Source organism: Dreissena polymorpha, chromosome 13 (assembly GCF_020536995.1).
Source record: "Dreissena polymorpha isolate Duluth1 chromosome 13, UMN_Dpol_1.0, whole genome shotgun sequence".
In the NCBI taxonomy this organism is placed as follows: Eukaryota; Metazoa; Mollusca; class Bivalvia; order Myida; family Dreissenidae; genus Dreissena; species Dreissena polymorpha.
The window spans coordinates 23,511,873-23,523,638 of NC_068367.1; the positions used below are offsets into that span (position 1 = coordinate 23,511,873).

At 35.9% G+C, this 11,766-nt stretch overlaps 1 protein-coding gene across 11 annotated transcripts in view; it reads right to left on the reverse strand.

Moving 5' to 3' along the window:
* LOC127854932 (band 4.1-like protein 5) overlaps positions 1–11,766 on the reverse strand; it is a 49,729-nt gene extending 37,963 nt beyond the window's left edge. For all 11 annotated transcript variants that reach the window (XM_052390042.1, XM_052390051.1, XM_052390048.1 and 8 more), the window contains exons 1-3: positions 11,438–11,766; positions 6,536–6,640; positions 2,586–2,628 (exon numbers count right to left, since the gene is read on the reverse strand). In XM_052390042.1, coding sequence (XP_052246002.1) covers positions 2,586–2,628; positions 6,536–6,640; positions 11,438–11,578 — 289 coding nt within the window. In that variant the 5' untranslated portion in view covers positions 11,579–11,766. The remainder of the gene's footprint in view (positions 1–2,585; positions 2,629–6,535; positions 6,641–11,437) is intronic.

The window sequence follows — 11,766 nt, forward strand, 5'->3', positions numbered from 1 at the left end:
CACCTTCACAATCAGTGTTCCTTATAGCAATATCCAAAATTTTAACACTAGATGTGATATGATTACATAGATTTTTGTAGATACAAAATGCTCGTGTTTATTTTTTTGTGGCAACAATTAATTCCTGCGAATATATCTATTCATACAGCACACGAACACCATTTTAGTATCCATGTGTCGTATGAATAAATATGCAAAACAATAATGAAAACAAGCATTTTTCATCTACAAACATCTATTTTACCAGTCCACATCTGGCGTTGAAATTTCGGCAATTGCCATAAAGAACACTGATATTTAATTGGTTAAGTTTATTTTATGAACAATTGTATGAATTTTTAATTTTGAGTAGTAATGTTACTTTAAGCCCCATTTTTCCAGAGCGCAGCTCACATAAACTGACAATTCTTATTTCTTGGAGAGAGCAGGATGAAACAGGACTCTACATGGTTATGTATTCATAGATAAAGGCTACACAGGCATAACAGATATCTCTGGTGAGTGGGTGAAATGAATCTATCCCTTAGCAAGCTGGATTACATGTAAGTCACAGTTTGAACAGTAGGTCCTGTATCAGGAGAAAGTGACTTATAAGCTTAACATGTAGCAACGCCTGAGCTTATGTAGAAATCTTCACAAGAATGTTTCGACAGTACATGTATGCTGTGTCACATCATAAAGACTGTTAAGCAGTGTTTTTTTTCGTTCCTTTTGGGTCTGGTGGGGGGGGGGGGGAACACATTCCCTATGGAAAAAAGTATATATTTTTCCTAAATGGTACCTAAATATTGCCAAATAAAGGTTTCCTACAAAGATTTTTTATAAGTCTAAACATGTCATTCATCTCCAAATCCAGCTCTAAAAGTTGAATCTTTGAACCTTTTATTATCATTCAATTTTAAAGCATTTGTAAGCATAAAATCAATAACCTTAATTTCCCAATTTTAGTCAAAAGGGCCAATATTTCCCAATCCAAAGGGACTCGGCCCATTTCCCAAAATGGTGAAACACTGTTAAGGAAATATGGAATTTCAGCTTGATCAAATATACTTGGATACACATGTGCATGTATGTCCAAAATAAAAGAATATTATTAATTATACCAGGTGCATTCTTACCAAACTGATTATGACTCACATCTTTACCAGTTTCAAAGTGAAATGTAAATCTATACCAAGATGTTGCAAACAGATAATTGACAGACCTGTATCATTTTCCATTAACCAATCAAACCCATCGTAACCCAGAGATGCTCCATTTGACAAACCCTGATAAGAACAAGTCAGGCAATTAAGCCAGTTAATTACAGGCCTGTTCAACACTCAATAGACACCAGGGTAACCAATTTCACAGTTTATTTAACAGTTTATTTCCGCCTTTAGAAAACAACCTACTCAAGCTAACCACAATAATGGCCACAGCTTTTGAAATAAAAGGGTTTGTTGTGACATAAAACGGTTTATGGTAGCAGATCTGTGAAGTGATTTAACGGTGCAGTGTCGACAGGTTTAATTCATGGCTAGACCAGTAGACCAGAGGCAAAGTTTTCAAAAAATTTACATTACCTATGTATTGGTTGTGTTAAAGTGTTTAAGTCAGGGGTTTTTATCTGATATTGGGGAAAGGGCCTGGCCTTTTTTGAGGGAAAAAAAATCGCGCAAAATGCCGGATTTTGGGGGAAAAAATCGAGCGAAACGCCAGATTTTGGGGAAAATAAGGAAAGTCTTAAATAATTAATTCAACATATTTTGCTGTTTTTAAAACAAAATTAAGGCAACAGATAATTTAATTATGCAAAATGTTATATTTTCTACACTGGATCAGGTTAACTTATGTATTTAAAGTAAAAAAAAAAAAAAAAAATTTTTTTTTTTTTTTTAGGGGAAAAACAAAGAAGTCTGGGGATAATTTACCCGCTGAGGGGAAAAAAAAATCTGAGGGGAAAGGGCCGATTTTCGGCGGGTCCCAAAGAAGGAAAAAAAGCCCTGTAAGTACACAGAAATACATGTACATGTATCTGAAAATACCTTCCATAATCCCTAAATGTAATCAGTGCAATTTACAAATTTGATGACTACTCAAATTCGATAACATGATTTATAAACAAAGAATCACCAAACATAGGAAATCTACAAAAATGATGATAGTTGACAGGTTATATAAGTCAATCAATTTGTTGATTTATTCTGTCATTGTCAGTACACTAGCTGGGATTTGAAAACAGCAGGGTGCTCTTTTGTCACAAGAGCACTTACATGTAAGCACGTGTGATCACATTAACTCTGTGGAATATTTTCAACATAACATGTGTTACATAAAATATATATTTTTCTTTTTACATGTATTTTCATTTATAACATTGTTTATATAATTAATCAAACACATTTTCCTGTGAAAAACTCGAGATCAGTTAATCTTTCAAAACTCGAATACAATTTGCAGTATAATAATGTGATAAGATGAAAAAGGGCATGGCGGAGTTCTCAGGGTCAGGGTGCCACCTTGGGGAAGCAGGGTTCTGCGTATGCTTAGCTGGAGCTTTGTGTAAATATGTATAAAATGTAAAACATAATGTAGCCACTTACTTTTCACTTGCTTTCTGATTCCTTTAGTTTGGTCCAGCCAATGCTGTAAGACAATCACCAAGTATAAACAATGATTAACATCAGTATAGATATTATTTCATGTTTACTTGTGGGAACTGAGAACTATGTATTTTGAGTGAATTATTTACAAAACATGAGAGCCTAAAATGAGAGTGCATAAAGGTTCGAGGTCGCTCACCTAGGAAATCAAGATTTTGTGATGGTTGTGTTATTACTGTAGTTTTTATCTAGATTTTTAGTCTGTACGACAAAAACTTAATATGGTCTGAAAAATTATTAGAACAAATTGAATTTTTTTTGCAACAAACATAAAGAAAAACATGCAACACCTGGAGTTGGACTAATCTTTGACACAAGGAGCGAGCATCATTTTAACTTAGGACCACCATCATTGTCGGACACCAAATATAACAAGGGCTGTTTGTAAAACATGCATGCCCCCCATATGGGCTCTCCGTTGTAGTGGCAGCCATTGTGTGAATATATTTTTTGTCACTGTGACCTTGACCTTTGACCTAGTACCTCAAAATCAATAGGGGTCATCTGCCAGTCATGATCAATGTACCTATGAAGTTTCATGATCCTAACCATAAGCGTTCTTGAGTTATCATCCGGAAACCATTTTACTATTTCGGGTCACCATGACCTTTGACCTAGTGACCTGAAAATCATTAGGGGTCATCTGCGATCATGATCAATCTACCTATCAAGTTTCATGATCCTAGGAATAAGCGTTCTTCAGTTATCATCCGGAAACCATTTTACTATTTCGGGTCACCGTGAACTTGACCTTTGACCTAGTGACCTCAAAATCAATAGGGGTCATCTGCAAGTCATGATCAATGTACCTATGAAGTTTCATATCCTAGGCATAAGCGTTCTTGAGTTATCATCCGGAAACCATTTTACTATTTCGGGTCACCATGACCTTGACCTTTGACCTAGTGACCTCAAAATCAATAGGGGTCATCTGCAAGTCATGCTCAATGTACCTTTGAAGTTTCATGATCATAGCCATTAGCGTTCTTGAGTTATCATCCGGAAACCATTTTACGATTTCAGGTCACCGTGACCTTGACCTTTGATATAGTGACCTGAAAATCAATAGGGGTCAACCGCGAGTCATGATCAATCTACCTTTCAAGTTTCATGATCCTACATGTAGGCATAAGCATTCTTGAGTTATCATCCGGAAACCATTTTACTATTTTGGGTCACCGTGACCTTGACCTAGTGACCTGAAAATCAAAAGGGGTCATAGTCATGATCGATCTACCTACAAAGTTTCATGATCCTAGGCATAAGCGTTCTTCAGTTATCATCCGGAAACCATTTTACTATTTCGGGTCACTGTGACCTTGACCTTTGACCTAGTGACCTGAAAATTTATAGGGGTCATCTGCGAGTCATGATCCATCTACCTATTAAGTTTCATGATCCTAGGCCTTAGCGTTCTTGAGTTATCATCCGGAAACCATTTTACTATTTCAGGTCACTGTGACCTTGACCTTTGACCTAGTGACCTGAAAATCAATAGGGGTCATCTGCGAGTCATGATCAATCTACCTATCAAGTTTCATGATCCTAGGCCTAAGCGTTCTTGAGTTATCATCCGGAAACAATTTTACTATTTTGGGTCACCGTGACCTTGACCTTTGACCTAGTGACCTCAAAATCAATAGAGGTCATCTGCGAGTCATGATCAATGTACCTATGAAGTTTCATGATCCTAGGCCCAAGCGTTCTTGATTTATCATCCGGAAACCACCTGGTGGACGGACCGACCGACAGACCGACATGTGCAAAGCAATATACCCCCTCTTCTTCAAAGGGGGCATAGATGTATTGACTATTTGTAACTTAAATTTAAAATACAAATCTACATACATTAAAATCATGTGATGTCTGGGCATGTTGAACTTTGACTCAAGGCCCACGATTTTAATAAACTTAGTAGAAGACTAGAATAATATGATATGTGTAATTAAACCAAACCCTTCTGCTTCGCAATTTCAGACATTTACAAACAGTTTTTGCTACGCACAAATTTGGCAAACAAGTTGTCTCCAGGACGAAGCCATTGCTTACCACAGTGGGATTATTTGAAGAAAAGTTGTAGAGTACCACCATAAGACTAAACACACACAATATTAAAACCCTGACCCTTGCTGTTTTATAGAATTATTTAAAGTTATGGGTGTATATAAATCATGTGATCCCTAAGCCAAGACCAGTTTTGACCCCAGGGGCATTATTTCAACAAACTAAAAAGAGTGCCAAAAGACAACGTTTCACACCAAATATTACAGCCTAACTAGTGATTTAAGAGAAGATTTGTTAACTTTTCATTTGTTGAAATCTATTTTTAGCTACATTGACATGCATTTGAAATGAACTGGTACGATTTGGACAAAAGAAACAGAGTCACACAAGGATCATTCCAAAGAAGTTTCAATAAAATCTGCAGAGCAAACCAGGAGGAGAAGTCATAAGGAGAAACAAGAGATGTGTTTGTCAGAAACACAATGCCTCCTTTTGCGCCGCTTTGAAATAAAACTTCAATATACACATTGTATCATTTTGCAGGTTTAGAAATAATCTCCCTTTTATAGCTTATTACTTCCCTTGGATTGTATTTTCGACTTTTGACCTTGAAGGATGACATTGACCTTAAAATTTGTTTTACATTATATCCTTTTGAAAAATATTATTTCCCTTGCGAAAATGATCTGTACCTGCTAAATGATATAAAATAGAATTATCTCCCTTTAAAGCTTGTTACTTCCCTTGGATGTTGTTTTTTGACCTTTGACCTTGAAGGGTGACCTTGACCTTTCACCACTCAAAATGTACAGCTCCATGAGATGCACATGCATGCCAGATATCAAGTTGCTATATTCAATATTGCAAAAATTATGGCCAATGTTAGTTTCGGACAGACTGACAGACAGACAGAAAGACACTGACAGACAGACTGACAGTTCAACTGCTATATGCCACCCTACTGGGGGCATAAAAAGTTCAGGTAGGTGAGGCACGAACATGCTGAGGAGGGACCACGGACTGCATGGTATCCTAAAATGGGCACTTTATTTTCAGCATTGACCGTATGTCTGACCTTGACCTCTAATGTTGCAACACATTATTGAACAGTGATGCCAATTTTTAAACAAATTGCCTGATGAGTGATAATACGGTCCTAACTCAAAGGGGATTTCAGTTTAAGAAGATTCCTGCTTTTTATGCAAGAATTTTGCAATTTTGTCACTTTTGAACCCTCTAAATTATCTACCTTTTATCATTTTGCAAATGTTTACAAAAAAAACATAAATGTATTTATATTGCACAAATAGTTTTTGTTAAGTACATATAATATACTTATATTTACACAGAGCAACGTTTGCAGAGCAATACAAAATAATCCTAAGACAAAACAACAAAACTTCATCATTATGTCACCTGAAAATTTCAAGAACTGGCAGTTTGTTGACTCATGGTTTACAAAAGCTGTTGAAATCCCTGCCAGCTGTATAATAACAAAATGTGACCTTTAAGTGTAACCTTGACCTTTGAACCAGGGAGATGGGTCTTTTACGCAAATTGTCTCCACATTTTAAACAATTTTATTGTACAATTACATGGTAAATGATGAAGGGGACAAGCTAGCATGGATGCACACACAAACTGTGTGATACAATAAACTGTTGTGACAGCTGTATTGAGTTTGAGTGAAAGCAGGCGTAACAAAAATAATTGTTAATAAATTTAAAACATTACTCACACTGTAGGCAAATAAAGAACATTTAGCATTTTCATTTATTCATGTATATACATCAATTTCATCAAATGACAGTAATAATTAAAAAAAAATACAGTTTAAATTACTGTACATGGATGGAAGTAATCATGAAAACATTTCAGAAACTTACGCTGACATTGTTGTGGTCTGTGTACTGAAGTCCAAAGTAGTCTTTTTCAATGATGTCCAAGTGGAAGAAACATTTCTCCAGCAAAACTTCACCATGGTCACGTTTCTAAAATCAGAAAAATTATCAATACTTAAAGAAAACAGACTGAGCTACTGCTAAACAGCGCTCTCTGCTATTTGAACTTATAAGAAAATGGCTGCATATTACCAAATGGCTATAATATTGGAAGAAAATTGTTAAATTTGCTTATATTGACATAACTTGTCATATATCATGATTTACCTAGGTCAAGAACCAAGTAAATGCTAGAGGTTTGAATTGCATATACTTGTTTATTGTTCTAAGGTTAATAAGATCAGTGCATATAGATACCTCTTCCAGCTTGGTACACAAACACTCAGCTTTAAATGTTGTAAGTGTTTATCAGGTAAACATAAGAAAGTGGAATATCTGTGATGAGACCGGCCAAAATCAAACACTTACTTTGCATTGCATACCCATTACCAGTTAGACGGTAATGATAACATTGTGTATTGTAAGCAAAATACAAAAGCATTATTTATTTGGAAAACCAGATAACACCACACTGTCATTCTGATTGTTTTCACAGACTGTTCAACAATGTCAGCGTTATTATAGGGTACAATGTATTAGTGGACTGTTTAAATCAATGCAGAAGAAGAATCTTTCCAATGATAGTCAAATGTATGTTAAAATTGTTCAGAGCTAATTATTCATTGATGTTTGTCTCAATATGAGCCTTGTTCTGAGAAAACTGGGCACAATTCATGCGCCTAAAGTGTTGTCCCAGATTAGCCTGTGCAGTCCGCACAGACTAATCAGGGACGACACTTTATAATTTTATTACATTTTTTGTTTAAATGAAGTCTCTTCTTAGCAAAAATCCACTTTAGGCGGAAAGTAACATCCCTGATTAGCATGTGCGGACTGCACAGGCTAATCTGGGACGACACTTTACGCACATGCATTAAAGTTGTAGGAAAGAAAAAAACAATGATATTTGACCTTTGACCCTGAAGGATGACCTTCACCTTTTTTTTTCACCACTCAAAATGTGCAGCTCCATGAGATACTCATGCATGCCAAATATGAAGTTGCTATCTTCAATATTGCAAAAGTTATAAAAGTTTAACCAAGGTTAAACTTTATCTTTCGATCCGGGGGCATAAAAAGTACATGTACATTAAAATTTCACTCAGATCATCCCAATAACATCCATATGGCATGATTATGAATGCTACAATGATTAAGCATTCTCATTTTTCATGTTCAATCAAATGGGCTAAGGTGCTATTCTCTTGAGGACTGTGTAATTTTGATCAGAATTGATTGCATTTTGGCAATTGAACATCATTATAATAACCTTGACAATCTTTTTACTTAATTGTTTAACTTTTTCTAATAAGACTCTCCGTTTTACATCAGCTACAAGTACATGTACATGTATTTATTAACTGATGTTAATTAATTTAAACAAGATCTTTAATTCAATAAGCACTGACACAGCCACCTGGATGAAAGCCGTGTTGGTTTGATAAAATTGAATCGATCTTAGTATAAAAGAAGGTCAAAATATAATCAGCTGATGTCCAAGTTGAGTGTTTCGCAAAAGAGTCACATAGAACCGCGCCTTACTGTCTTGTGTTCTTTGTCAAGTACATGTTATACGTGTCATTTTGTCTCTTCAAAATAAACAATTGGTTAATACTCAATTGACCGGTCAATATGCCAACCCTGTTAGCATGGTGTCTGCTCTCTCATTGAAGTAGTTTTCATCTGATCTTTACCAAACTTGGTCAGAAGTTGTATCAAGACAATATCTAGGTCAAGGTTGAATATGGGTCATGCCGGATCAAAAACTAGGTCACGGTGTCACTTAGTGCATATCAAGGATTTAGCATGGTGTCTGCTCTCTCATTGAAGTAGTTTTTATCTGATCTTTACCAAACTTGGTCAGAAGTTGTATCAAGACAATATCTAGGTCAAGGTCGAATATGGGTCATGCCGGGTCAAAAACTAGGTCACGGGGTCACTTAGTACATTTCAAGGATTTAGCATGGTTTCCACTCTCTAGTTTATGTGGCTTTCTGATTTATTTCGATATTCTTAGACATTTTTATGCCCCCGAAGGAGGGCATATAGTGATCGGACGGTCCGTCCGTCTGTCCGTCACACTTTGCGTTTAGATTTATGAAAAATGCTCATAACTTCTATGTTGCTTCAGATAGCAATTTCATATTTTGCATGCATGTGTATATGGACAAGGCCTTTCCATACGCACACACATTTTTACCCCTCAGGGGTCAACTTTCTGATTTTATGATTAATCAAATCTTTTTTTAGTAACATATATGCCGAAATTGTATTTGAACAAATTTCGAATGTTGTTTTGTTTGAAATTCTTGAGCACTTTTTCATGTCAATGTTGCTCAAAAAAGATTGATCGATAAAACAGAAACTTGTTCAATTGTAAATAAAAGTTACAACAAGTGCTGTCAGAGGACAGCGCGCTCGACTGTTCGAGTGCTTGACAGTATAACATAAGCCATCATGGGAAAATTGTTAATATTCAATAATTATTAGACGATCTTAAAAAAAAAATTAAAAAAGGGAAAGAAAATTTTTTTTGGCAGGGGAGGGTAGGGGGGTTAGAGGGGGGTATAATGTTGGGTGTGGTCATTTAGAAATAAAATGGAAACAAAAAAAATTGGGGGGGGGTGGGGGGGGCAGGGATTCTGGGTTGGGGCGTGGGGTATTGTTTGGGTGGAATCCATTTTGTTAAGCAGGTAAGTGCTGTTTTGTCAAAGTATATATAAAATCTGATCATAAATAAAGAAGTTATGGTATAAAAGAGGACTTAATTCTGTCAAAATGCTTGATACAGTGGTCTGCTCTTGTTTATAGGTTGGGGTCATGTTGGTAAACAAGTTTGCAAAATATGAAAGCAATATGTGAAAGGACATTGAAAATATTTAGGGTAGTACGCAAACTTTAACAATTGCTGCATATTCTAAGTGGAAAAGGGGCCATAATTATTACAGAATGCTTCATAGAGTTGTCTGCTCTTGTTTATAGGTTGGAGTCATGTTGGTAAACAATTATGCAAAATATGAAAGCAATATGTCAAAGGACATTGAAAATATTTGGGGCAGTACGCAAACTTTAACATTTGCACGCAAACGCCAACGCCGGGGTGAGTAGGATAGCTCCACTATATATATTTCATATATAATAGTCGAGCTAAAAAAGTTAAATTAATGTTTCAGTTTCTATAAATATGTTCAGTGAATCAAATTTTTGAAGTTTTGTTTGCCTAATGGCAATGCCCATTGGAATCGAGTACGCTCGCTTTTCGGATGAGACGTCTTAACTCCAGGTACATGTAAACAACGCGCGTAGTGAAATTAATTTGCGGGTGTGTATGGAACTATCAGCTTGGCGTTGTTAAACATACTGTAAATAAAGGATTTTGACATGGATTTAACAGGAATGAAATAAATCTTAAAAGGTACAGTAAAGCCAACGTGGAACAAACATTATCCTTGGTCACGCCACGGCCAGAACATTAGTACTCGGCGGCCGCGTCGTGTGTTCATGCGGTGTATCCAAAGGCACGCGACATCGATTTGCACAACGACGCCCAGTCTGAATTAGCCTCACGTACTTTTGCGGCATAAATTCGCCGCATACGTACGCGGCGGATCGAGTGCAAAGATATACACCTACATGTATATTTGTGCAGTGTCGAAACCTAGATTAACGCTACTTTCATCGTTATGATTTTCACGTTTTAATAAGCGGATATGATTTTTATATAATGCTTTAAACACTATTTATATATCACGTCCTCAAATATATTCGACGGGTTATGCGCCTTAACAAATTATCTTTGAATTAATAATGCATAACTGTAAATGTTTGGTTCTATTCTAAAAATGAGCATTATTCAACTTGTAATCCGAAACACGGTTCAGAATTTCAATGCTAACGCCACATTAACAATTAAATTATAGTGTCAAATAAACAGTGCTTTTTCCTTTGTCTCAATAAAAAGCAGCGAAAATTATGCAGACATGTAGAACGTCACAAAAAAAAAACTCACATGGAAAGTGTGGGTGTATTATGTGTTGTATGAAAACATGAACATCACATCAGACGATTTACGCGTGTTTCAGTGAAAAAAAAACCGCCCTGATTGGACTTCATTTCATCACATCTTTAAATAAAAACAAATGCCAAAATTTATTTGACACTTTAAAAAAATGGCAATTGTTTTTATTACTTGAAATTCATGAGAACTTTTATTGCAAATATTTACCAGAATTTGCTTTTAAACTGGAATATACGGGATTATCTGGTAATGAGCAGCGACAGGAAAAATAGTAAGTATGCAGCAATAGATACAATAAATTAATTATGATTTTAAATATTATTATGATTGTTCTTTTAAAATTTATTGGCTAACTTATCGTTTTTAAGATTTTTATTTCATGATGCGCATCGATTAGGCGTCATGTCTAGGATCGCGGCTTGCCTCGGCGGACAGATGTGAAGCATCGAGGCGAAATGCGACATGCCCCCGCATACTGATGCAGCTTCAATGTCCAACTTGGCATTGACTCGTTGCGCCTTCACGCAGCGGATCGCAAAATATGTTTGTTCCGCGTTGGCTGTACTGTACATTGTTTATTGTGGCATTGTTTGAATTATTTCCAAAATTCTTTCACTTGTTTTCTTAACCGCTTCATTCACAGTAATTTCTGGATGTTAGTTTTCTCAATTCTCAAGATGAGTCACTGTCAATAAGTCAAACAAGAGTATGGAAGATCTGATGAAAACAAAGCCCAACTGTTCACCAACACCACACATATTAATACTCACGTGTACTTCTGTTGTGTAATCTGTTCCATCAAGAAGCATAACCTTGCATGCGATTGCATTTTTCTTTTTTATAGGATGGGATGAATCTGTTACATCCCTCCCAGTTCTTCGTCGGCTAAAAAAACGGAAAAATCGCGACATGCCTTAAAATACGTTGTATTGTCCGTGGATTAAAAACATGACTCATACACAATATTCACATTATATGTAATTCCGTTATTTTAAAACTGTTAAAATGTATGTAAAACACATAATTTTGTGGTTAAAATCCCATTCTTGTTGATGACTACAATCGTAAACACCCGTAAAACTCCGGAAAACACGGAAAT